The following is a 27,874-nucleotide window of genomic DNA, read 5'->3' on the forward strand; positions in this document are numbered from 1 at the left end:
GTTTTTCACTGAGTGTGTGTGTGTGTGTGTGTGTGTGTGTGTGTGTGTGTGTTTGTGTATGTTGGATACACTTAATTGCCTGACTTGATTTTTGTCTCCAGTAGCAGTGGACTTGCTAAGGAAGCTAGTTCCCTTAAAAGTTTTCTTCCATTCGTTTATTGGGTGTATATGTATATGTGTGGGTAGGTGTGTACACACGTGGGTGTGTGGGTGTGTGCTGCCACAGCATGTGTGTGAAGGTCAGAGGATGATTTGCAGGAGTTGATTCTATCTTTCTACCTCGTGGATCCCACAGAGCACCAGCAGGCTTGGCAGCAGCAAGTCCTTTCACTGCTGAGCCATCTCACCAGCCCCAGCTCCCTATCTTAACCTTACTAAAGCTTCCTTCAGTAGCAGCAGCAGCCAGTGGCAGTCCTATTAGTATTCTGTATACTTCAACCTTATTGCTTCTAATGTCTTCAAGAAACCTGGAAGCAGGACAATCATTTTTGTTGATTCTGGAAACCAAAGGCCTTTAGTCTCTCCTAACTCACTGATCAGATTATCGTTTCTAGGGAGATGACCCCACTGTGATAAAGGACTGAGTAGCAAGGAGATGTTCTCTAAATACAAATGAATCCATCCGTGGGATTATCCACTGTGTAGCTAGGCAAGCCCCTAAGATCACAATGCAAGACACAGTGAAAAGGTTATACATTCCCACTCTGTAAATTATACAAAGTTTCAATTCCTCTAAAGATGATTAAACAGTTCAGAGTGAAACAGACAAATAGCCCCCCACACACTCACAAAGTTCAGAACTGTATTTTTTTATTTTCATTGAAATCAAGGCATATTGCTCCAAATTATAGATAGGTTTAATAATTAAGAAAAAAAAGAATCCAGCCTGGCTGTTGACAGTCATGTCCTGGGAACACGGTGAGTTGGTCTAACTCTGTCTTCTCTTCACAGGAGTATATCAAGGGGCTCTGCGAGCCTGAGCTGGAGGAAAGGGAGCGCTACCCCAAGGCCATGCACTGCATTTTTGTTGGGGCACAGAGCCTCTTTTTGAAGAGCTTGATTCAGGATACTTGTGCTGACCTCTGCGTTTTAGATACTGGGCTTCTTGGCATCCGAGGAAGTGCCGAGGCTGTGGTCATGGCCAGGAGTCACATTCAGCAGTTTGTAAAACTCTTTGAGAATAACGAGAACCTCCCCAGTAATCAGAGAGAGTCGGAAATCAAACGGGAATTCAGACAGTTTGTCGAAGCCCATGCAGACAGTTACACAATGGACCTGTTGATTCTGCCTACTTCCTTGAAGAAGGAACTACTGAGTCTCACCCAGGGGGAAGAGAATCTGTTTGAAACAGGAGATGATGATGTCATTACTGTTGGAGACGTGCGGCCACCAGAGTTCACACAGAGTGCTGCCACAGGACCGAGTATTGCTAGAGATGAAATTATTGTACAGGAAGATTCCAGAAATAAAGCGAGGACCCCTGTTTCTGAGCTTACAAAACAAATGAACACAGTCTTTTCTAGTTCACCAGATGTGCTTTTTGTTCCAGTGAATGGTCTAAGTCCAGATGAAGATGCTGTTTCCAAAGACAGAGTTTGTCACAAGAGGAGGTCTTCTGATACGGAAGAAAGGCATACCAAGAAGCAGTTTTCCTTAGAGAATGTTCCAGAAGGGGAGCTTTTGCAAGATGATAAGGCATCAGCTGGAAGTGAAGTCATCGACCTGTCTGATCCTGCTACGAACTCTACAAATCTAAGCCCTGATGGAAAAGACACTACAGAAGAAATGGAATACAATATCCTTGTTAACTTCTTTAAAACCATGGGCTATTCCCAAGAGATTGTTGAAAAGGTCATTAAGGAGTATGGGCCTTCTACAGAACCATTATTGCTCTTAGAAGAAATTGAAAAAGAAAATAAAAGGCTCCAAGAAGACAGAGACTTTCCACCTTGCACTGTGTATCCAGAGGCCAGTCAGAGCAGAAGTGCAGGAGTTGGGAGTACCACAAATGAACTCACAGCAGATTCCACTCCAAAGAAAACACAGAGTTCCACAGAGCAAAATATGGTGGAACGATTCTCTCAGTTACCATTCAAAGACTCTAAACAGTGTACCTCAAACTGCAGAATTAATTCTTTCAGAACAGTGCCAGCGGGACAGAAACATGAGATCTGGGGCTCAAAGCAGAACTCAGGTTGTCCTGTAGACCTGGAGACCGATGGCCCCTCGGTCTCTGCTGCCTCTGCCAGCCCTAAAGATGTCAGTTTTGTTTCAAGGGGAGCTGTAGGGCACCAACAGAGAAACCCAGCTTTTCCTGAAAATGGTTTTCAACATCAAGCAGAACCTTTGCTTCTAAATAATATGAAGCCTGCCTCTGAAAAGCGTTCTGGCTGCTCTAGCTCTCCTCAGCCTAAGCCAAATTATCCTCCACTTTCTCCACCACTGCCGCTGCCCCAGCTGCCACCTTCAGTTCCTGAGGCTCGATTCGGGGGATCCTCCGATCATATCGATTCCTCAGTTACGGGGGTTCAAAGGTTTCGAGACACCTTAAAAATACCTTACAAGCTGGAACTAAAAAATGAACCAGGAAGAGCAGATTTGAAGCATATTGTTATTGATGGGAGTAATGTTGCAATTACGTAAGTCACTCTGCAGAGTATTCTTACATAGTTTTCTAAGTAGTGTGAGGGGCGTGTGTGTGTGTGTGTGTGTGTGTGTGTGTGTGTGTGTGTGCAGACCGTCCTGTATATTCTAGTGGATCTGCATCCTTTCTTGGGGGAAGATCAGCTGCTTGTAAAGTCTTGCATTTGATATTAAAATAATTATTTAAAATATAAATCCCAACAGTAGTCCGGTTGCTACCTGCCCCAGCAAGTTTTTTTTTGTTTGTTTGTTTGTTTGTTTTTTTGTTTTTTGAGACAGGGTTTTTCTGTTTAGCCCTGGCTGTTCTGGAACTCACTCTGTAGACCAGGCTGGCCTCGAACTCAGAAATCCGCCTGCCTCTGCCTCCCAAGTGTTGGGATTAAAGGCGTGAGCCACCACTGCCTCGCCCCAGTAAGGTTTATGTTCCTGAATGAATTAAAACACACACACACACACACACACACACAGCCTTTATATTTTAATATGCCTTAATCAACACAATAGCTGGGCCATTTCCTGACCTCTATGCAGTTATTCCTTATTAAACTATCTTTGCTGCTCTGGACCCAGAGGGCTGCATAACTGGGCTGTGCTCTGTGCCACACTCCCCCGTTCCTTCACATGGCAGCCATACCTCTCTGTCCTGCACTCTTCGTCGTCCTGTCTCTCCCTCCCTCCCCTCCACACTCTTCTGGCTTGGAGCATCTCCTTCCTCCTCCTCTTCCCAGTCCCAAGCCTGAGAAACCTAAAAGTCCTGCCTCTCTCTGCCCTGCCTAGACATTGGTTGCCAGCAACTTTATTTACCAGTCAGAATTAACTGGGGTCAGGGTCCCTCAGTGTCTTACTTCAGACTCTTGTAAACAATTCTGGGGACCCAAATTAACATTAGACTAGAAGCAGCATTAGGCCAAACATTTGATCTTTTGGGGTTCTGAACTTTCCCTTCACCCTATTCCTGTGGGTAAGAGACGGTAGAGACTGTATTTTCACATTACACATTGCTCTGTGGCATATAGGCTACAGCTGTAAATGACTTAGACTTTGAAATTTGTGTTACCATTAAACTCCCAGTACAAGAGTAGAGCAGCCACTGCCTTCATTTGTGAGACAGCCTCCTAGGGCCCAGTCTGCCTGCTAATGGTAGTCCTTGCCTCAGCTCCCTCAAAAACACTTTCAAGAATATTTTATTTTTATTTTTATTCTTAATTAAGTGTATCTGTGTGACTGAAAGTCGATTTATACACTTGAATACAGTGGACACAGGGGCCAGAAAAGTGTCTCCAGCCCCCTGTTGCTGGAGTTGTAGGTGGATTGAGCAACCTGCTGTGAGTGCTGGAAACGGAATTCAAGTCTTTCTTAACGGCTGAGCCATCACTCCCAGTTCCTCCAGGTGTAAGATCCTGAGAGTAGTCTTCTGTGCTGCTGGGTGTTTCTATGGCCTCTTCCGAGGAATCCTAAAAGAGCCACTCATGTCTTACAGTTTTAGGAATACTAAACTATGGCATTTTTTTTCTGGTACTCATGTTTGGGCAATGGCCTTCTCTGGGTGAGACAAGCACTCCACCCTGATCCAGTCTCCCAAATCCTCTTCATCTTTCGTTTTGAGCTGCTCTTCCTAAGTTGCCCAGGCTGGCTGACCAGGCTGTGTTCAGATTCACAGTCCTCCTGCCCTGTCTCCCCTAGTGCTTCTATTACAGGCATGAAAAATTAGTTATTGGCATGTGTTTATTTTGTTTTATGTGTATAAGTTTTGCCTGCATGTTTTTTTTTGTTGTTGTTGTCGGTTTGTTTGTTTTTGGTTTTTTTCGTTGTTGTTGTTTTTTTTTGAGACAGGGTTTCTCTGTGTAGCCCTGGCTGTACTGGAACTCACTCTGTAGACCAGGCTAGCCTCGAACTCTCAAACTCAGAAATCTGCCTGCCTCTGCCTCCCAGGTACTGGGATTAAAGGCCTGCACCACCACTGCCTGGCTGCCTGCATGTTTCTATGTCCATCAAGTGTGTACCTGGTGTCCATGGAGACCAGAAAAAGGTGTTGGATCCCTTAGCTCTACAGTTACCGTTTGAGCCCACTGTGTGGGTGCTGGGAACCGAACCCAAGTCTTCTGTGGGAGTAGTACGTTTTCTTTGATGCCAAGGTATCTCTCCAGCCACCTATGTTAGTTGTTGTTCTCCCCTGCCTTTCTCTTCCTCCTCTTCTTCTTCCTCTTCCTCCTCCTCCTCTTCTCCTCCTCTTCCTTCTCCTCCTCTTTCTCCTCCTCTTCTTCCTCCTCTTCTTCTTCCTCCTCTTCCTCTTCCTCCCCTCCTCTTCCTCCTCCTCCCCTCCTCTTCTTCTTCCTCCCCCTCCTCTTCCTCCTCCTCTTCCTCTTCTTCCTCCTCTTCCTCCTCCTTCTCCTCATGTGTATGCATGTGTATTTGTGTGAATGCATTCCACATGTTTGCAGAGTGCTCAAAGAGGCCAGAAAACGGCACTGGCTCCTCTGGAGTCAGCGCTCCAGGCATCTGCGAGCCTCCCTATATTGGTGTGGGGACTGAGCTCGGCCTCTCTGAGAGCAGCAGCACTTTCAGTAGTCTCTAGTACTGCTTTTTTTCTTTTCTTTGTTTTTTGTTTTGTTTCATTAAAATTTACAAACAGATATAAACAAGAAGACTCTTTGTGGATTTACTCAACAGTTGATAGTTCATGACCAATCTTTTTTCATCTGGAATCTTCTTACCTACCACTTTAAACCATTTAACTTATTTTATTTTTTGTTTTATTCTGTTTATTTTCCCTGTCCTACTGGGGATGGAAGCCAGGCTCTTCTGATTGTTAGGATAGTACTCTGCTGCCGAGCTCCCTCTAGTCCTTTGGGTGGTTGTAAGGAAATCTCAGATACATATTTCATCCATAAGTACTTCAGAGTGTGTCTCAGATACAGTCCGTGTTGCTTTCTGTTCGGAATTATCTCTTACTCAGAGGAAAGAGGGGACTTTGTGTCTTGGCAGCTGCCTTCCTCGTGGTGGTGAGAATTCTTGCTCAGTTCGTCTCCCTTTCTTTCAGTGTGTATGTGTCCTTTTCTTAATGACCTCTGGGACCTGTTTGTCCTTGGCAGCAGGGCAGAGCACACTGCTGATGGGGAGCACAGCCACACACTTCTTAGGTCATGTCCCATATGAGCTTGATGTGCTTGGTGAGGTGCCTCTAAGACAGCCTTGTAGCTTTTGGTATGTAGTTTTTTGTTTTGAAACATGGTCTCACCATGTATCCCTGGTCTAGAACTGGCTTTGAAGACCAGGCTGACCTTAAACTCAAAACAAAAATCTAGCCTGCCTTCTAAGTGCTCGTATTATAGACATGCCCCATTACACCTGGCTTGTTGGTTTTGAGGAAGGGTCTTACTCTGTAGCTCTTGCTGGCCTGCTATGTTAACCAGGCAGGCTGCAAAGTCATGGAGACCCTCCAGTCTGTGCCTACCGTGTGTAAGTAAGACTTCAATGCTGTGCATGCCTGGTGGTATGAATTTTTACAAGCATTGTTTTACTTTTCTTTTTTTTTTTTTTTTTTTTTTTTTGGTTTTTCGAGACAGGGTTTCTCTGTATAGCCCGGGCTGTCCTGGAACTCACTCTGTAGACCAGGCTGGCCTCGAACTCAGAAATCCGCCTGCCTCTGCCTCCCGAGTGCTGGGATTAAAGGCGTGCGCCACCACCGCCCAGCTTGTTTTACTTTTCTTTTTTAAAAATAAACCATTGATTATATGTTTTCACTTGTTGTCAAAATTTAAAAAAAAAGTGCCACCGTGTTAGATACTAGAAGTTAGCCATCTGGGCTGGGGATGCATGTAGCTCTGTTAGTAGAATGCTTGCCTAACGTTCTTGAAGCCCTGGGTTTTATCCACCACACCTTGTAAGCTGGGCGTGGTAGCCCCTTCCTGAATCCCAGCCCTGTGAAGGTGAAGGCAGGAGGACCGAGGTTGAAAATGAAAGGCAGGGTGAAAGTCTGGGCCTGTGTCCTTGTCCCCAAGCAGCTGCCTATCGTCATCTCACATTGGTTTATCTAAGTAAAACTGGAAGAGCCATTCAGGTCCCTGTGGTCCAGGACTGGCTCCACTTCTTCACTGTTCATAGTTCTTAAACGGAGTGACTGCACAGAGTTAATGTCGTGATTTTGAAGATGTTAATTCCTTTGTAAAACCTTTCTACCTGTAGAAGGATTTCCCAAATTGATATTCAGATAATAGAAGCAGCTGAACCAAGGCTGAGCATGGGATGATGCTGCATGTGTGTTCGTGAGTCTGTCTCTGTGTGTATGTGGAGAGCAGAGCTAAAGGTTAGTGTCTAATGGTGCTTGCCCCCTTGCTTGGTTGCTTGGTTTGTTGTTGTTTTTGAGTCAGGGTCTTTTACTGAACCTGGAGCTCCCCAATTTGGCTAAATTAGCTGGATGAGGGAACTCGAGGGTTCCTCCTGTCTTTGTCTCTTTACCAGTGCTAGGATTACAGGTAGGCCCCCCCACATTCCCTTGTTACCTGGGTGCTTGGGGTAGGAACTCAGGTCCTAGTGCTTGTTCCGCAGGCATTTCCCTCTGGGGTAGTCATAGCACCTCTCTCACAGTGGTCACATGAGTGTGCAGTGATGCTGCTCCCCCAGGACAGGATGTGCTCCACCTCTCATCTGTCCGCTCTGCCCACAGTGTGCCTCCCCAGACACCAGGACACCCCAGACACCACATACAACACATGGATATAGTGCCTTCCACTCTGCCCACAGTGTGCCTCCCCAGACACCAGGACACCCCAAATACCACATACAGCACTTGGATATAGTGCCTTCCACTCTGCCCACAGTGTGCCTCCCCAGACACCAGGACACCCCAGATACCACATACAGCACTTGGATATAGTGCTGCTGTTTTTGAAAAACAGTGACTTTCACTTAAATCAAACATGTAGTAACATACATTTTTAATATTTCTTGTTTGCTTGTTTGTGTGTGAGTTGTGTTTGTGTCTGTGTATATGTATGCCATATGTAGTAACAGACAGTCGTGTGTGAACAATCAGATGTGGATGCTAGGAACTCAGGTCCCCTGGAAGAACCGCAAGTGCTCTTAACTGCTGAGATGAATTGTTATTATTATCCCTATTATTTTAATCATTTTTATATTTATGTGTATGGGTATAGGGACACAGGGAGGTCGTGCACATGCAAGCTGGTGCATGCAGACGTCAGAAGAGGGTGTTGGGTCCCCTGGAGCTGAGGTTACCAGTGGTTGTGAACCTGGCACAGTGCCAGGGCTGCATCCCAGCCCTCTGCAAGAGCAGCAAGTGCTTTTAACCACTGGGCCAACTTTCCCAGCCACTTCCTGTTTTTGGATACTGATTCTTTCTAAAGGATTTGACTTTTCTTCAGACTTACTGATGTCTGTGTTTAAGAGCAGCACTTTAAGAGGGCGTACACCTATAACCAGCACTCAGGAGCCAGAGGCAAGCAGATCTCTGAATTTGAGGCCAGCTTACTCAGCAGAGCTACACAGAGAAACTCTTAGAAAACAACAATCAAAACTAAAACAGAGTGGATTCACATGGAATGTTAGTAATCATATTTCCTGTCCTTGCCTGTCTTTCTATAGCAGGTTCCATGACTTTATTAAGTGGAAGCTAGAAGTTACAGATCAAAATTTATAACTTGGTGACATGATTAAATTAACTGTTAAATGACATGATCGTTTTAACTAAGACCAAATGTTTTTTAATTTAAGGTTTTTGGCAGTGCTGTATGAGAATTGAACTTTGGTTCTTAAACACACTGGGCAAATGCTCTGCTTCTAAAAACTTCATTCTCAGCCTGCTCCATTTGTGTGTGTGTGTGTGTGTGTGTGTGTGTGTGTGTGTGTGTGTGTGTGTGTGTGATGGAATCTTCATGTTTTTTGGGACAAGAATTTGGAATAACTTACATGACCTTGCCCAGGGCCACACCTACACTTGGGGCCGTAATGTCTTTGCTTGCACCTGGCCTGCCTGTGTCTTCACAGAAGTGAAATTAGAATGTTCAGACCTTATCATCATTGGACACAAATGCGTCAGAGGACCCTCGCCCATTTGACCCAGCTAGGTGCTGTCATAACTGAGAAGGAATCTGAGGCCATCAAGAGCAGGGTATCTTGGTGGGAACTCCCCTGAAGCAGATGGGTGTCCCGCTCTGCCCTGGATTGCTGTTTATTGTCTGCCATGATGTCTGCAGCTCATATATATGATGAGAGATTCTAGAACACCTGCCTTATGCTGCTGACTCTGTATGTTTTTGGTGCGTTTCCCCCTTGTCACCATGAATGAGTCAGTAATGAGTCAGTGGACATGTTTGCGGTGTCTGGTTCGACATCGGTGGTGGCTGAAACCCCAGCCCGAGAGCACCTGACTTGTCTACATTTTCCGTGTAGATGGGGTTTGCCCATTCACTTGTCAGAACTGTACGTTCTGTCCACTCTTGCTGATCTTTCTGTAGCAGGTTCCACAGCTACTTTTTATTAAGTGGGAGCCAGAAGGAGACTGTGCTGTCCTGGTTAACTTGGAAAGAAAGGGCTTTCCACTATTTCCCCACACTGCCCTGTCTGGGTTGATGACCCATACTGGTATTGTCACCTAGCTCTCCTCTGCTTTAGACTTGTTGACTGGCTGCTATAGTGTGAAAAATAGCCAGGTAATTTGTTTCTAGAGGCATGGAACAGGAATTCAGTCTCCCTGGAGAGCTGACACACCCTCCCAGGCTCAGAGGAGTTTCCTGCATGTGTGGGAGTCTCACACTTTGGCTCCCAGCATAGAAGGTATTATACTCTATACACCTTGAGTATATGCTCTCTAGGTCAGGGTAGACCCCTGGTCTGCACTTCCTTGTCTGCCAGCCTATCTGTTGCAGACTCTGTGTGTCTAAACAGAGTTCTTCCTGGACTGTCCACTGTTAGGACAGCCATTTGGCTCCACGAGATTGAAGTTTGTCCTCCTTGGGCCTGAGGCTTAAACTCAGCCACAACCCCAACACGCTATTCTATGTTTTTTTCTTTTTTACATAGTTTTATTTTCTAGATAAATCTATATACTCACTTACCCAAACTTTGAACCTCTGTTTTTAACGCTGGAGACTTTCGAGGTAAAAATGTGTTACGATCTTACCACAAAGAACACTGAAAACTGGGGCAGCATTAGTGCTTCCAGAGACGACGTCACACGCCCTCAGAAGGCTGGGGTAGCATGTGTGCATGTGTGTGCATGTGTGTGTGTGTCTATGTTTTTAACATGGAGGCCCTTTTTAAGGTTTTGGAGACCTAAACAGGTTTTCCTTAAAAAGCAGGAGGGTCTTAATTTGGGATCTTCCTGTTAGAACTGGTTGACTTAACTCCAGGCCTGTCTTTGGTGTTAAATGATTTATGTGGTTATTCTTTAAAAACAACATCCCCAGTTAACTCCTTTTTTTCCCCAGTAACAAGTGTCACACTGATACATCCTTATGGTAGCAGCAGTGGGTTTATTTGCTTGCATGTGTTTTCTGGGATAAGATCTAATCCCAGTTTTTTGGGGTTTTGTTTTGTTTTTAATGGGTCTCTGGAAAAAAGACTGGGCTTTATCCTCTGGCAGAGGGCTGGAACTGTGAGCAGCTATTCACTGCAACCTCTTGACAAGCCAGCTGTTTGTATCCGGCTCTTCCTGCTCTCAAGGGTCAGGGATGCAAATGAGGTTGGCATCATACTATAGTATAGCATGAGGACCTTGGCCAGGAGTGGGGAAGTTGAGCACCATGCTGCATGTGTTGTACTTTCATATGGGAGCCGTATACCCACATTTTTAATGTGCATGAGTGTTTTGCCAACATGTGTACATGCATACCATATACATGCCTGAGAAACCCAGAGGAGAGTTTCTGATCACCTGGGACTGGAGTTACAGGTGGTTGTGAGCCACCATGTGGGTGCTACGAATGGAATCCGTGCTCTTTGCAAGGTCAACGAGTGCTCTTACCCAAGAAGCCATCTCTCTAGCTTCTGTTTTTGTATTTTGAAATGAACTGCCAGACATAGGGGGGCATGCAATTTTTTTTACTTTAGTAGCAGGAGGTCACACACTGGGCCGAGTGCAGCCCCTTTTCAGTTTTACAAGCAGGAACTCAGCCTTATTTGTCATCTACAGCTGTCTGACTGTTGTCACATTGCTATGGCAGGGTTGAGTGGTGACAGTGAGCTCGGTGACCTTTACAGATTGACAGGTTCCAGCTTGCTTCCTGCATGCTTACCTCCTTCTCGGCTCTTTGCTTCATTCAGTACAGCCCCGCGGCCCTAGTTAGTTTCATTTGAATCTTGTTTTCAAATTGTTCTTTATAAGCTTTGAACTCAGAAACTTTTCAGTTCCATGGAAAGTGGGTGGTGCAACTACCACCCATCAGAGGCAGCAATGTTGGGTACTGTGGTACTGGCAGAGTCACATCTTTATTCCTGTCCTCAACCACAGGAAGGCACAGCACAGGCATTGTCACAGCTACTGAACTGTTTTTGCTTGAGGGACAAATTCTGTAATAAACTTCATAAGAAGTTCTAAGAAGTACACTGGCAGTGGAGCTCAGTGGTGGAGTGCTGACCGAGCATGTGTGAGGACCTAGGCTTGATCTACAACACAGTAAAAGTGGGATAGAGGGGAACAAAACACCACCACCACCAGGATACTCACTCAGTGGAGATATATACATCAGTAATGCCAGACCTCAAGAGACTTAGGCAGGAGGATCACAAATTTGAGTCAGCTTCAATGACATACCCAAGACCGTGTCTCAAAAAAGAAGTTAAAGTTCTTAGAGGCCAGTGATTAGACAGAACTTTCGAATAGTATTTTTTTCCCCAATAGAATACATTTAAAACCCATGATAGTAAACAAGTATTACAGCAAGCCTGCCACCCTCCACCAAGACAGCATACTCAGTCTGTCAAATACAGGGAGAAGACCCACGACTCTAAGCTTTAGGAAGGGCTAACTTTACAAAGCAGCCAACTGTACAACAAATGAGACAGTAAAAGCATGTTTGTGTTGGTTTTGTTATGTATGGTTGCTCTTTTCTGTGGTAAAATCCTAGATTCTCTATACACTTTAACCTGAAAGAAATTGTCCTTCCTTCCAGCCATGGTCTGAAGAAGTTCTTTAGTTGCCGTGGAATAGCGATTGCAGTTGAGTATTTCTGGAAGCTCGGCAACAGAAACATCACCGTGTTTGTCCCGCAGTGGAGAACGAGACGGGATCCCAATATCACAGGCGAGTCCCAGGGGTCTTTCCATACTTCTGATTAGATATTTACTGCCTCAAATTTCAACGTAGGATGCTTAGTATAGAATCGTCCACACGGGCAGCATCTTGAATGACAGAATTCTAAATTGGTTCTGTCTGGTAAAATAGCAAGTGAGAACTCTGTGTGGTGGTGCATACCTGTGATGTCGGTGCTCAGGAGATGGAGCAGGGAGGGCAGAAGTCAGGAAGAGCAGGGTCATCTTTGGCTACAAAGTACAAAGTAGGACTTGTAGGGGGCCTAGAGTAGACACAGCTCAGTTGACCGGTGTCGGTGTGAGGAGTGAGTAGGGAAGGGTGGAGCGAGCACAGCCGCTAGAGAGGAGTCCTCCCCCACTCCAGCTTTTGAGTATTTATATAATAATTTTAAATGGGTGCTTGGTACCTTTAGAACCTTCAAGTGTGTCTTTTCAGTAGTCTGATGGCTTACTGTGAATCATTTCTGTTTCCATATAGTACTTTGTGGCTAACCTACAGCCCCACATAAAAGGTTCGAATTTAATATAAATTGTGAAATATTCCAGAGAAACTTCAGGTTGTTTTTGTCTTAGATGAAAAGGCTGTGCCAAGCACAATAGTCAGAGCACCTAGAGAGGAAAGGTAAACCGGGAGGTGGGGGTGGGGTGGGGTCGTATTTTATAGATTTGTCTCGCACAGAAACAGGAAGTGAAACTTAGACACAAGGGAGATAGCAGTTCCAAGTGCTCCCAGCTTCCTTTATTTGGGAGAAGACGCACAAAAGCTCCCCAAGGAGCCAAGCAGCTCCACTCCTTTCTTTTCTAAGTGTCAGTGCTGACTTACACAGCATGCAGTTCTGAGGCAGGGGGCCCTCCACTTGGGGCAGGTCAGTCAGGTCACTGGCCGCTGCTTTGGTAAGAAATACAAATGTTCTCTGCTTCTCTTGCCGATGTCGCTTTCCAGAGTATGGCATTGACCCTCCATTCTGTCACTCTTCAAGCCTGTGAAAACCAGTAAATGCTTGTACAGACAGCTAAGAGTATGAGGAAGCTGCAGCCAGGCAGGAGAGCCAGCAGCCTCTCGCAGTTCACTCCTGCAACCCCGTTTTCAGAGGGCTCTTCCCCTCCCCCTCCCACTCCCACTCCCACTCCCCCGCCTTGGGTGACTCTTCTCGTTTCTCTTTTTATGGTCTACTTACAGCTTATACTTTTGGGAAAGTTCTTGGGGGCAGGATTAATAAGCATGGGCTTCTGGTTTAGTTGTCCTTTAGAGGCAGTTGAGTTTAACATTTTGTTAGCTTGTTTAAAATCTACTCAGTCAGTTCAGATGCTGGGCTTGCCTTAGTGTGAGTCTTCATTGATTTTTCTTCTTTTGATGAGTTAGTAAAGTTGAGTAAATGGGGAAAAAGAGTCTTTCTGCAAGTTCCCAAGTGAAGTATTTGGGTTTGCATTCATTTATTTACACATCTGGGAAGATAGTCTTTGCTGAATACATATTAACTTCTTCCATGAACAGAACAGCACTTCTTAACCCAGCTCCAGGAGCTTGGAATATTATCTTTAACTCCTGCCCGGATGGTCTTTGGAGAAAGAATTGCTTCTCATGATGACAGGTATGAAGGGCTGCTTTTCTTCCCAAGGTGGGAGTGGGGTGGTAAGGAGCCAGCTACCTGTCCACCAAATAGGTCTGCACTCTGAAGGGGTCTGCTTGATTCAGTTCCATACTCATCATCAAGACCACTAAGATACTCTAGAAGTTTAGGAATGGCACAGAAGAAACTTTGGTGGTTTGTTTTGAGTTTGTTTATTTTAGTAAAGTATGTCTAAGATGAGAAAAGGCAGGTGTGTAGTTGGTTGATTTTTCTTTTTGGAGATTGGGTCTCACCATGCACCCTGGCCCAGAACTCACTCTGTAGATCAAAGATCTAAGCAGATCTCTGTGTTTCAGGCCAGCCAGGGTAACACGGTGAAATCCCCACCCCCAAAAGGAGGAATTTTGATTCCACCCTTACCCCGTGGTATGTAGTTTACAACTCTATTCTCGTGCTATCATGTCTATAATAACATGCATGGTGTCTGGGACCCTCAGGCTGTCTGTCTTTCTTCTCTGCGTTATGCTGCCCATTTCCACATTCCTCCCAGTGAAGACAGTGCTTTATTTGTTAGCCAAGCTGGTATATGGTTGAATGGGAAAGAGGTGAGTTAGGGCCACAGTAGACAGTCACTGACAGGAAACAGACTGTGTTAGGTCGGGTGGATCCAAGCTGCCGTCATAGAACAGTGAAAAGAGCTGAGCAAGGGTTGCACAGGGTTAGGAGCAGCCCTGGGAATCTGTCCTGAAGGGCCCTGTGTGAACACTGTAACAGGCTCGGGACCCCTGGAGCTCAGGGAAGCCTTCAGGTCCTGACTGTCACCGAAGCTTTCTTCTCACAGCCAGACTTACAGATGAGGCTTTTGCTTGGCTTATGCAGCCCTCTGGGTATCAGAGAACATGGGTGTGTATCCCAGTGGATATAAGAGAAGCCTTCCAATCTACTTTTATTGACATTTGGGTAAATAGCAGCATCGAAATTTATGCACTTTAAAAATAAACTGTAATGTTCCTAAATAAGGAAGTCAGTCAAGCGAGGTAGTTCAAACCCATGATCAAAACACTTGAGAGGTAGAAGCAGAAGGCTTAGGAATTCAAAGCTATCCTCAGCTACACAAGGAATTCTAAGCTGGCCTGGAATATACGAGACCCTGGGTGAGGTGGGTAGGATGTGGGTATAACAAAAACAAAACACTTTGTAAGGTTCCTGAGATCTCGGAACCGAGACTGCTAAGAAGGACGGTCATTCATACCTTTGATGCCAGTGATCTCTTTTTTGTTCCATTATCTTTGTTCTCATTCAAGAAATAACACTTCCATCAATTCCACAGGTTTCAGTTCTATTTTGTTTTGCTTTTTTAAATAGGTTCTCACTATGTAGTCTTGGCTGTCCTCAGACTTCACAGATTAACTCTGTGCCTCTGTTCTATAAGTGCTGGACTTAAAGGTGTGCACTACTATGCCTGGATACTCAAAAAGATTTTGAGAGAGTTTGAACAGGAATAATCTTCAGCAGTATGACACAATTCTTTATTATTTAATTTTTACCTTTTTTTCAGCACCATTACATAAGGCCCTAGTTCTATCCTTAGCACCCTATAAATCAGGAATGTTGACACACACCTGCAATCCAGTATCACAGGGTAGAGGCAAGAGGACCAGACGGTCAGAGTTATCCTCAGGGTACTTGGTTCAAGGCCAACCTGGGAGACCTAAGACCCTTTCTCTCAAACACGAGGCTAGGAGTTGAGTGATAAAATACTTACTGTCAGGTCCAAAGGGCTCCCCAGTTCTACAAAATGGCAGTCTTGGCTCAGCTCAAGCCTGACCATAGGTAGATTGCTGTGGGAGATAGAAAAGCTCACACACACAGCATCCCTGCCTTCCAGGAAGGGCCACATCCCTTGACCTTTGTAGTTACAAAAGCCCAAAGCTAAGTAAACGCCAGGTTCCTCCAGTCCCTGGTAACATGGCTGTTCTTTCTCTCCTCCCCAACTATGCTAGCTCACAGGCAGCAAGCACCCCCCTACACACACACACACACACACACACACACACACACACACACACATACACACACACACACAAAGATACCCCTAGCCATGGTCGGTATGCATCTTCTTCTCTCTTCTTCTACTCTTCGTTCTCTAATAAAACCCTTCTCCCAGCCATGGAACAGTCATCCTGGTAGTTTCTCTACTGCGCCTGCGCCTCACTTGCCTAGCCTGCCAGGCCCTTGATCGGTTTGATCGCCAGCACTAAAAGGACTGTTGTTAAAATGCAAACCCGTCTCGCCACCCTAGGCCCTTCCTAATTGAATGAGTCTGTCTATTTTCAGGCCAAACTGAAGGGTGGTTCTGACTGATGTCTTAAAGCAAAGCAGAAAATGGATTGCTTTTTAAAATTGCACAGCTGACCATCAAGTAACTAACACTGAACTAAACTCAGGCAGCCAAGCAGCTGAAAGGTAGAGGTTTCACAGGCCTGTTAACTCGCTCAAGCTTTCATGCATTCTTACCACAGTTTATTGTAGGAGCTTTTCTAGAAGATGTAGGACTCATAGTTAAAATCATTTTTTTGTAGAATGAGATTGCATGAAAAGCTGTTTTATAATCACACTAGTAATTCCAGAGATACTCATAATTTGAACATTTTCAGTTGACAGGGGCCTAACTGTGTCCAGCCTGGGTTCACCTGGCGATTTTCTAAGAACAGCGCTTCATATCCTTAGCTGCTCCAGCTAGGCGTGCTCTTGGCTCATTCTGACCCCTCTTGTTACCATAGGTTCCTTCTTCACTTAGCGGACAAGACTGGGGGTATAATTGTGACAAACGATAACTTCAGAGAGTTCGTGACTGAGTCAGTGTCCTGGAGAGAAATTATTACAAAAAGGTAATCTTTTCTTCTTGGCTTTGATCAGAAGTTTGTTGTTTGCATTTTGTGTAGCTTCTGCTTGCTGGAGTGGTGGACTCAGTCAGGGTAAGGGTGGGCCTCCTAGGAGTACCTGCAAGACTGTACCTTGTGCCTTCTAAAATGTCAGTTCTGTGACTCAGCAAGAGTATAGGACACAAACATTTTGCTGAGGGAAGGGGGCACCTAACTGAGGGTCCAGAGGCGAGTCTTTCAAGTTTTAGTTTCAGTGTCTGATGTATTCCATGAGTTTAGCGTGCAGGCTTTCTTCTTGGTGATTCTGTGGATGTGTTCAGTTGCTAAACTGCAGAGCAGTGAACACTGAGTTCCACGGGCCCCCGGAAGACCTGTGTACTTGAGCAGCCACTCCACACAAGAGGCCCGAGTGCTGTGCTCTGGTTCCAGGACTAAAACAGACATGTGCACGCTGCAAATATGAACATGAAGTGAATGTGCCCACGTTCATTTCTCTTGGGATTTCACAGTTGCCCCTTCTCTGTTCATCCCTATAGCCTGGTATTCATCCTAATAGGAGTTTTGGCTTGGGCTGATGAGCAGTGCCAAGCCTGGGGACCTGAGATCAGTCCCTGGAACCACACGGGGGAAGAGAGGTTCCCTCTGACCTCCCCCGGTTTGCAGGGGCACATGCATGCACACAGACACATAAACAATGTAACTTTTAACTTTTAACAGAAAGGGACAGCTTGGTCACAAACTCCTGGATAAAAATGAATTACTATCTACATTTTGACTTCTGTATTGCTACAGAGGTCTTGGTGCTGAGTGGGGGAGCGTTGGTCTCTGACCTAGTAGGCAGTTGCTGAGTGAGCTGTTAAACTCCACGGACTGGTGTGTGTTACACACGAGTCTGCACACAGCCTCTCATTGTAGTGGGTCTCAAAACAACCTAGACGGCAGAGAAGCAACTCAGAAACCAAAATTCGGACGACAGACGTACACAGTAGTAGCTTTTTACTGTCTTCATTTATTTGAGACGGGATCTCACTATGTAGCTCTGGTGGGCTCCACCTCACCTCCTCTGCTTTGGAGTGCTGGGATTAAGAGCACATACCACCACACCCAGCTAATTTTTTACTTTTTATTTTTTGTAAGGTGCTAGAACCCATGGCCCCGGGTTTGCCAGACAAGGCTTTCCTGCTGAGCAGGCTCTGGCTCCAACCTGTCCTCGATGAGTAATGCCTGCTCACCTCACCCTTGGCTTTCTCTTCCTAGAACCTGGTTTCCAGAGGTTTGCCTAGGAACACGTTTGTTTTCTAGTTTCATTTACACGAAATCTTTGTGGTACATCTGCTGAGTCCCAAGCAGACAGCCTTTAACTGTGTTTCTCATCTGGTAGAAGATGCTGAGAAAAGCTGCTTGTGTAACTGTGTCCATTACCAAAGTTACAATGATTTCACTTGAGTGTGGGGTCAGTTAGCAGTCAAAACTCTTAGACTGACCATTGCTCCAGGATGGAGAGGCTACTTTAAGACATGCCCCATTTCCTACAATAGTAGAGGGTACTGTTTGTCAGCACTGTGACCTTCTGTGTTGTAGACTGCTTCAGTACACGTTCGTGGGGGACATATTTATGGTTCCTGATGACCCTCTGGGAAGAAACGGACCTCGGCTAGAAGAATTTCTTCGAAAGGAGGTCTTTCTTAGGTATTTCTTTGTATTCCCTTGTATGTCAAGGTTTATTATGTCAATCAAATGGTATGCTTCAAAGCAGGTACTGTTCTTGATAATTGGAAATGGCATGGTTTTTGAAGCCTTAATTAGATTAATGATATGTGACTGACGTGGAACCCAATCAAGCAGTCACTCCAAGGCTAATCTTGAGTATAAGCATTTCAATTTTCTTTTTCCTGCCCGCCTGCTTTAGACCATTTCTGTGTCAGCAGGCTGAACTCAACTCTGATCCTTCTTCTTCTTCTGCCTCCTGAATGCTGGGGGTCCAGACCTGCCCTGTGTGAGGCTCCTTCTCATTTTAATCCTAAGAGAACATAAATATTCTCGAAGGTCTCCGAGCAGCAGATTTTCAGGCTGGCAATAACTTCAGTCAGTGCTGTCTGATTGCTTTTGTGGGATGCTTTCCTATGAACTGTCTGGAGTTGTTTGTTTTGCGTGTGCAGTGCTGACGTGAACTCATGTCCTGCTCAGAAATCACTGCTAGAGAGCCGACAGCTACAGTTTACCATCACTGAATGGAAAAGCCTGTCTTACGTACTTGTCTGACACTGACTGACAAGTGAGGGTTATATATTTCTATGTTCAGAATTCTCTGGTGACCTTGTTAACCACAGCTTCCTTCATGCTAACCAGTGGCAGATCTTTTCTCTGTTTTAAAACCAAAATAACCTGTATTTCTATGGACCCTCTAGCAGATTTTTGCATAGGGTTTGTCTGGGTACCTAAAAGGAGAAGGCATACTCTCTACCAACTTCCAAGGCTGCTAATCTGTCATTTGTGCCTTTGGGGACCATCTATTGGAACTTGATGGTGCACGGAGGTGGGTTGATTGTCATAGAGGTGTCTTCTATAATGCATGGAGGTGGGTTGATTGTCATAGAGGTATCTTCTACAATGGAGACCAGTGTGCGTTCAGTTTCCTAATCTACTGATCCTTTCTCTCTGAGCCTTTGGGTTTTATCACAGTTGAGGTGTGAAGTCCCAGACAGGGTCATCTGCCCACACTGAGGAAATGACAGCCTGCCATGTGCTCAGTCACTTCCCCTCTACCCCATGTCTTACATTGGAAATCCGCATTGCTTTTTAGGCCTCATGGCCTGTGTGTGAGGCTATGTGTGGGCCCCGGGCTGAGTGAAGGCCCAGGTCAAACTGGAGGTGGGTTCTTGACTACCTGTTCCAGTCCTGTAGTAGCCAGGTGACAGGATCAGCCCTTCTGGTCATTCTCTGTCCCATCTAATGTCCTTTTCAAAGTGCTTGGTGACCAGTTGTCATTGCTCTTTCATGAGGGGATGTCATCAAGGTTAATTAGCTTTTGTAGGCTATTGAGCTTCTGAAATTGGCGACACTATTTCTCCCAGCTCTCAGCTGCAGCTAGAATTGGTGGAAGTTGTTGAGCAGGACAGATGTCCCCTGTATGCACATAGAACCACCACGTGTATGTACATTGAGAGCTCACGTGCCTCATCTAGACCTCATTGAAGACAGGAAGTCCATGAGCCTGTTGGAGTTGCCTCTATGCCCAGGGAGAGTTACCTCTCCTCAGTTCTGTAAGCTGATCCTGTACAGAAGAATAGGAACCTTACAAACCCAGTAAGTGTGACCAGCCCTAAGTCCAAAGACTGGTTAGGCACCGTCAGACCTAGGGAAGATCGATCCCTTATGAGTCTGGAAATGGTCCCGGGTGCTCTATATAGGCCACTCTTAGGGGGCTGATTTCACCACCCCATGGCTTTCTCCTCAGGCCTTCAGTGTTAGCCATAGGTGCTTTGAAAGGGTTTCTTACTGTCCCTCTCACTTCATCCACAGAGACATGCAGCCGCTCCTCAGTGCCCTGCCAAGTGTGGGCACGTTTGACCCTGGCTTCCGGGGTCCTAGCACCCAGGTAGCCAACACCAGCCACCAGCCTCCACCCCGGATCCAGGCCTCTTCAAGCCCTTGGCTTCCTCAGCAGCCCCACTTCACACCCCTGACCACCCTTCCCAATATGCAGCAGAACCTTCCCATGCCAGCACAGAGATCTTCTGCAGAGACCAGCGAGCTGAGGGAGGCACTGCTGAAGATCTTCCCTGACTCTGAGCAGAAACTGAAGATCGATCAGATCCTGCTAGCTCACCCGTACATGAAAGACCTGAATGCCCTGTCTGCCCTGGTGTTGGACTGACGGCTGGACTAGAGCCCACTGATGACGGGGAAACGAGGGAGCCGCCAACTGTGGGAAGTACTGTAATGTGAAGAAGCCTTCCCAGAAAACATTGCTGTGTTGTATAGAAAAAGGAGGGAGATGTTTTGTGTATACAAAAATCTGGGTTTTCAAAGCCAGCTTTTTTCTATATATAAATTATGCTGCTATTACAGATTTAACATTTTCTGTAAAAGGAAAGTACATTTTCTGCCTGTTCAGAACTGTTTAATAGCAGTTACTCTTGAGTGTATTTTCAATTTTATGTTTTTTAAACTATTTTCCTTAAAGCAGAAGAAAAATTGACAAATAAATATGGTTCGCCTTTCTAAATAAAATTTAAAAAAAAAATAAGAAAAAAAAGGAGTTGCTTCCTTAAGGAAAGCAAGACTTCTTAAAGTCTATTTTCTTGAGGTAATCTGTCCTGTCCACTAAACATGGCGTGTGCCCCCCTCCTTTATCCCTAGAGTTGGCCTGCTCTGCTCTTGTGGGGCTTCCTCAGTGAGCCATTGTGAGAGTGGGGAAGTGGAGCCACTAGATGGCACCTGACGTCTGGGCTGGCACCAATGGCCAGAGTCAGACTCTGAAGAGCAGGTGGGAAGTCTTAGAGGCGGTATGGCCCCACCTTCCTTCCCCTCCGCTGGACAGAGAAGGGAACTGAGTCCCAGCATACTCCCTGGCTGGCGTAGCACCGCAGTACACTCACCAGCCATGGCCACCATGCTCCCAACCTGGCTCCACAGCTACCTTAGCCTCAGAAGGCAAGGTAGGCGCTGAAGCCTCTGGTGAGGAGACCCCCCCATGTGGAGTTTGTACAGCTTTGCCAAAAAGTTTTCTATTCTCAAGGATGACCCAAGCCAATAAATAGCATTAGTAGTTTCAGAGGGGGCATCCAAGCCCTGTAGTTCCCTTCTTTTGTCTCCTTAGTGGCTCCTTAGCAGCTCTCCTGAGTCTTTCAGAACCAGTTATCTCAGTATTGTCCTTTCTCAGTGTAGCTTGAAGTCTGTGTCTGTGAAACTCTTCCTGGTCATTCTTAGCGTCTTGACTCTCACCTGGACCTTCAAAGGGCTTTGCGTTTCCCATCCATGCTGTCTCCAGGCCCTCGTGGTTAAATTCACTGCCCTGTGGTTTGTCTTTCTCCCGGTCCCACAAGTAACCGAGGACTTGGTGCTGGTTTGTTATCCGTGGTGCAGGGACTGTGTAGATCACAGAATGCTGCCACCATGCTGTGTCTTGGTTCATTGATCCCTGCATCCCACAGGAAATGAATACAGAGCCTTCTAGGTGGCCATACTTATATATTCTCTCCTGAATTTGTTGGTGATCCAGCCTGCTGGGGAGCTGTTTGTCATTTGTCACTAGGGGTTTTCAGACCTGCAGGCTGTGCAAGTAGAGAACAGAGACTTCTAGCCAGCCCCAGGAGTTGATCCACCACAGCTCCCCACCCTGTGCCACAGCTTGGGAGCACAGCAAAGGTCCCAAGGCAGAGCTGTCTCCAGGGCTTCCTTGGTCTGGTCAATCCCAGTCCAGCATTGCTGAAAACCAGGAGAGCCAGGATGCTGGCAGGGAGGAGCACAGGCTTTCAAAGGCCCTGCAGTCAGCCTGAGCTTTGAGTTGTGTGTGCTTCTGTGTTTTTAGTATTGTTTCTGAGAGATACCTACCCATCTTCCCTTGTTCCATATAGGAGGGAAGAAAAAGCTGGAGGAAACCAAAAGGCATTAATTACTTTGTAGATTATAATGTGAAATATAATTCTAGATTCTTTGTGAAATCTGTCACATTTAGGTATCACATTTACAGCCCAGTTATCCAGCCACTGAAGAAAGCTCACAACTTGCTTCTTTGCCTCATCCAAAGCTCTGTTGCTGCTAGGTGCTTGTAGATGCTTGACCTCCTTCCAGTGCCTCCTCATTGAGTTCCTTGGGATTCCTCCCTCTGTGGAGTGCCTCTGCCTCCTGTGTATCCTGACATTTGGGTGAGGTGGCCAGCACAGCTAAGGCTGACACCTTTGGTCATTTGACGAGGTGTCTGGTGGAGTGTGTTTGTGTGTGTGTGTGTGTGTTAGGCTCAGCTGTATTGCTAGGACTTGCTTTAAGACATGAAAGAGAACGCCACCTCTCCTTGCCAGTCCCAAGTACCTAGCCCTCCCCCTGGGAGGGACATCTGCTGCAGGCAGACCCTCAGCACCAGGCTCACCCAGGTTCTGCCTGCTTCCCACACCTCCCCAGTGCTGTCCCTCCTCAGCATTCTGAGCCACCTCAGCTGGGTCCATCAGTTGCACTGCTCTCCTGCACTGTTACTTGGTTCCTCCGATCCCTGTAGTTAAAATGCCTCGTTCTGCTTCTAAGGCTTCACTCTGCCTTCCCACTTTTCCCCTCCCCAGTCTGGAAACTGGGCTTCTGCCCACCACATGGGAGTAACCTGGGAAATCACTGCTTGCCATTTTCCTTGTTAATGGAGTAGCTACAGACAGCAAAGCCACTGGCCTTACTCTCTTTGATGTCCTTCTTGAAGCCCTCTATTCCTTTCTTCTCCTTACTGGACTATCCTTAATACAGTTTCTCAGCAGGTGGTTCTCAAGCTGAACCACCCTTAGGGCTCACAGTGAAAAGGGCAGCCCCTGCTAAAAGGCAGGCTGTCAGTCACCACCCTGATGGGTGGACTCAGTGCTCTAGAGGAAAGCCTGGAGGCTTGTCACTGCCACACGCCCTGAGTTGCTGTGGTAGGTGGTCTTGAACTGGATTTACGTAGGAGTCACCACTCTCCTAACTCTCCCCTCCACTCTAGTTCTCTAGCCCTCTGGGATCCTGCCTCCCAGAACCTCGGCCTACAGCCTGCCATTTCTCACCTAACCCTGAGGTCCCATGTATCTATCCTTCTTGGCCCTTGGCTTGCTACTGCCCATCACTTGTTCCCACAATCCTCCATGACACTGGTTCCTCATTGCTTACCTTACAGCTCTTCCCTCTCCCTAATTCCGGGGGACTCCAAGTTCATCTTCTAGAGTTCATCTTTTGCATCATCCTCTTCCTCTGTGATCTCTAGCTGCAACCAGAGCATCAAGTTCCTACCCTCTGAGCCTCGTGTCCACGGCTACTGCCCCATGGCCATACTCGACAGTCTTTCTATCTTTCGCCATGATCCTCACTCCAGCTACCCAGATCTAGGTTCCCCATGAGCCCTGTTCATGTTTATTCCTCTTCCAGAAATGCCCTTCTGCCCTACAGCCTGCCTCCTCAAAGGCCCAGCCCTGAGTTCTCTTTGTGTTCTGAGCAGAAGCAGCCCCATGCTATTCTGTAGCCCCACAGCACTTGGTGTCTCGCTTCTGGTTCTTACCACTCTGGCAGGTGTAGCTGCAGCCAACTGTGTACTGTGTTGCCTCCCTCTAGACTGTGAGCTCCTCGTGGGCAGGGACCATATGGTCACTCTGTATCTCTTGTGGCACCTAACAGTGCCTTGCACTTGGTAGGTGCTCAATAAATGTCTGTTCAAGTAAGCTGGAGGATGGTGCTTTCTTGACTGCGGCTTTGGCAGCAGGTCCCTGAAGGATCTGTGGTGATTGTGTTTAGAGACAGGACTCACCTCTGTTAGGTTTAGGGGTGGGTCTGATTTCCTGGGTCCCCCTTTGGAGGGGGGGTATTTGAGCACATACCATCCTGGGCAAAGTTGCCTAGACCTGGAATCCTGACCAGACAGAACCATCCAGAGCAGACAGTTGGCCCAGGCCACTCCTGACAGTCTTCCTCAGGGATCTTCCCCATTGTAGGAGCCATGGGGTGATCCACAGCAGCTATTAGCACTGTTTTCTGACATGGGGAGGAAACATGATCAAGAGACTCCTGGCCCTGGGTTGTGGGCTCCCTTGTCAAGGAAGTGCTTTGTCAGATGTCACCAGGCCCGGGATTCTCTTAAGTGTCTCCTGTTGCTGAAGCAGTTTCATGTTGGGATTAATCCCTTGAAGTCCCATGTCTACTTCTAGTGAAGCACCTCACTGTCCTACACAAAGCATGGCAGGTTAGATGGGAGATGCCCAGCCTAATGTCTAGGGAGGTCCCAAAGATTTGTGCAAGCAGCACATGAGGAGTATGCCAACATGCAGCTCTGTGTGTCCTGCTTAAGAGAGCCCCGCCCCCACCAAGTTCCCTAGTGCCCCTCTCATGGAAGGAGGCGTCCTCCACTGCCCTATGTGGAGGGATATACCCAGCATTGTTGCTGTGGCGGGAGGCCAGGAACATGTTTCGTTGGGTTGGGTTGGGTTGGGTTGGGTTGGGTTGGGTTGGGTTGGGTTGGGTTGGGTTGGGCTGGGGGTTGGGTTGGGGGTTGAGTCCCCAAACACATGATCCTCTTGCCTCATGGTCTGTGTCAGCGTCCAAAGCACTGGGATTACAGGTGAGTGCCACCATACCTAGTAGGGTTGGTTGGTTGGTTGGTTGGTTGGTTGGTTGGTTGGTTCTTAGACACACTCAGTCTATAGCCCAGGCTAGCCTTGAATTCATGGTAGTCCTCCTGCCTCAGCCCTAGGTACTAGGGTTACAAGTGAGGACTACCATCTTTGCCGGTTTTATAAACTAAAGCAGTTCAGGTTTCTACTCTCTGGACACCTGCTGCTACCAAGACCGGAGATGACTTCTTGGGAAACAGTTGAGCCCAAGTCCTACAGCCAGTGGCAAAGATGGGGCCCAGGAGCTGGAATTGCCACTCCTGCTTCCTGTTTGGGTAGGTTTCGCTGCAAATCACAGAACTCTACACTGTAGCCACCAGCTTCTAGGATTTTCCTTGCCATCTCCCTCCAGTTCTCCCGCTAGCCCTGCTCATCCACACAGTCTGGGTTCAGACTCAGCAAAGACAATTAGGCCTGCACTGGTCTGCCACCTGTCTGGCTCCTGGATCAGGCTCAAGTTGCAGTAACCTAAACAGGCGGCAAGAAGGGTCCTCCTGTGTGGCCTACAGGGCTATAGCAGCAGGTCACTTTACATGTTCTCTGAGTCCCTTCTACCCAAAAGAAACCACAGAGGCAGTGCTGGAGGGAAGGAAGGAGGCAGTAAGAATGGTCTGTTATGAATGGGTGGGCCCTGGTCTGTGTGACCTAGTGCTGTATGACCTTGAGAAAGTTCCTCAGCCTCTCAAGTCTCCGGAAGGCTTGATGACAGGGATACTGCCTCCACAGATCCCAGCATGCCCTCAGAGCTGAACACTGCCCTGCTGGAGTTTCGCTGCAAGCTATAGCAGCTGTGCATACCTCAAATCCTGGCACTTGGGCAGCTGGGACAAGAAAGTTGCCACAAGTCTAAGGCCAGGCTGGAATACAATGTGAGATTCTGTCTGAGAAGAGGTGGGAGAAGGGGACAGCACTGCGATCAGGATTGTGTGTCAAGCCTTGAAGCACCTGCTTTGGCTGGCTGCCCACTGACTGCCCTTCCTGATCCCTGTCTCCACCCCTGTGTCCTCACGTCCTAGAAGAAACGACTAATCACATCTAAGACAGTTTCTGAAGGAAGAGAAACAAGGGAAAGTAACAGTTGGATCTTTTCACCAAACTTGTTCATTACCTCGCCTAGCCATGGTTCACAGTGTATAGAGACCCAACTGGGTCTGGTTGTTCACAACCACCAACAATCCTATAAGACAGGCCTTGAACTCTAGTGATCTGGATAGATTTGACCTTCATAGTCTCATGTATTTGATTTGAATGCTCGGTCCATAGGGAGTGGCACTCTTAGAAGGTGTGGCTTTCTGTAGAAAGTGTGTCACTGTGGGTGTGGGCTTTGAAGTCTGTGCTCAGGCTCCAACCCATGTGTCATTTAGTCTCCTGGCAGCCTTCAGATCAAGATGCAGAATACTCTGCTCCTTCTCCAGCACCATGTCTGCCCACATGCCACCATGCTTCCTGCCATGATGATAAGGGACTAAATCTCTGATCTGTAAGGCAGCCCCAACGAAATGTTTTCCTTTATAAGAGTTGCCTTGGTCATGGTGTCTCTTCACAGCAGTGGAAACCCTAACTAAGACAAAGGTGCCGGAGAAGTTGAGAGTTCTACATCTTGACCGGAAGGCATCCAGAAGGAGACTGCCTTCTGCCGGCAGCTAGGAGTAGACTAGAATCCCACACTGGGCAGAGCTTGAACATAGAGAACTCAAACCCCACCCACACAGTGACGCACTTCCTCCAACAAACTAACACCTCCTAGTAGTGCCACTCCCCATGGGCCAAGCATTTAAACACATGAGTCTATGGGGGCCAAACCTATTCAAACCACCACAGAGTTCAAATCCCGTTTGTTCTGCCTTCCCAGAAGATGGTGGTGGCATTTCCCTCAGAGTGTTCTTCATTGTCTGACACTTTCAGGACCCCCCAAGACCAGAATCAGCCAGAGCCCCTTCTCGGTGGAAAGTGATGTTGAGTTCCTTGTACCTTCCCAGAGCCCTGGCTTAGGACACTATGGAGTGCTGATGGGAGAGACCCTGGACTGCCACAGAAATGGCCTTGGCTCAGATGGTTGTGTAGCTCCGATCCTGACTCAGGTTTGCATCTGTTTGCTACCCTAGTATCCTTATCCTGAAGAACCCCAGTAGGCATGGCAGCCCATGTCCCTGCCACAGACAACCAATGACATCAGCATCTCCGATTCAGGGCCAGAGAGCAAACTCCAACTTGTAGTGATAATTCCACAATTTCAATGTCTTTAAAAAGCACAAAGATATTATTGTAAGAATATGTTTTCATTTTAATCCCAGGTGTGGGGATGTGGGGCTGCTTCAGACTGTCTGCAGCTACGATTTCCTTTGTGCTCTAACAGAGGCATGGCTTTGCTAGCTGCAGATAGGTTCTGTGGTTGTGTGACATTTGGAATTCTGGGAACCCCATCTAGAGATGGGGTGAGTGGTTGTTGGTTGTTCAGGAAGGTTGTTTGTAGTATTAGAAGTCATGCTCAAAGAAGAAACAAAAGGAAAGAAATTAGATTCAGGGATCTCTCTGTTTCTCTCCCCCACTCCTCTATCCTTTTTCTCCTATCTAGTGATAGAGGTTAAAACCAGGGTAGGGGTGCGATAAAGGGTGGGAAAAAGAAGAACCCACAAAGTAGCAAAGAGCTACCCCAGCCCAGCTGTCGGTGAGGCATTCTGCTTCCTGCAAGCTGACCATCCCATGCTTCCTGTCTCTTCTCAGGAGTCCTCCCCATGCCCAGCCAGCACTCACCGCCATTTCTGCCATAGCCAGAACTGTAAGGTTAGCAGAAATAGTTTTCAGTGCAGGTGAGAGGCAGGACAGCAGAACTGAGACCTGTACCCTAGTCTGCACACTCTGATAGTGGCACTGTTTCTGTCCACCGAATGGCCCAGAAGCCACAGCCAGGTGTCCTTCAGTCATTCTATGATGGCAGCAACCTTCCACGAACACCTAAGCCTAAACATCCATGGGGAACATCACCATGGTGTCTAGGCAAGGGAAATGTGTGGAAAGAAACAAGGCTAGGTAAGGCAGGCCCTGCCTACAAGATCTGTCCTGGCAAGAGAATGGACATCGAGGAGAGGTTCCAAGAGTGTAGAGGCTTCACACTGGAAAGATAGGGAAGAAGACCTAGCTAGGGCCTGTGTTCCTTCTTCAGGTGGAG

At 47.0% G+C, this 27,874-nt stretch overlaps 1 protein-coding gene across 1 annotated transcript in view; it reads left to right on the forward strand.

Moving 5' to 3' along the window:
* Nucleotides 1–23,760, forward strand: part of N4bp1 (NEDD4 binding protein 1) — a 46,278-nt gene extending 22,518 nt beyond the window's left edge. The window contains exons 2-7 of the mRNA XM_028755511.1: nt 952–2,639; nt 11,775–11,905; nt 13,409–13,505; nt 16,268–16,375; nt 17,951–18,058; nt 19,892–23,760. Of these exons, the coding sequence (XP_028611344.1) occupies nt 952–2,639; nt 11,775–11,905; nt 13,409–13,505; nt 16,268–16,375; nt 17,951–18,058; nt 19,892–20,246 (2,487 nt within the window). The 3' untranslated portion in view covers nt 20,247–23,760. The remainder of the gene's footprint in view (nt 1–951; nt 2,640–11,774; nt 11,906–13,408; nt 13,506–16,267; nt 16,376–17,950; nt 18,059–19,891) is intronic.
* The last annotated feature ends 4,114 nt before the right edge of the window (nt 23,761–27,874 follow it).

This window comes from Grammomys surdaster, unplaced genomic scaffold (genome assembly GCF_004785775.1).
Source record: "Grammomys surdaster isolate TR1022 unplaced genomic scaffold, NIH_TR_1.0 126063, whole genome shotgun sequence".
NCBI classification, from domain to species: Eukaryota; Metazoa; Chordata; class Mammalia; order Rodentia; family Muridae; genus Grammomys; species Grammomys surdaster.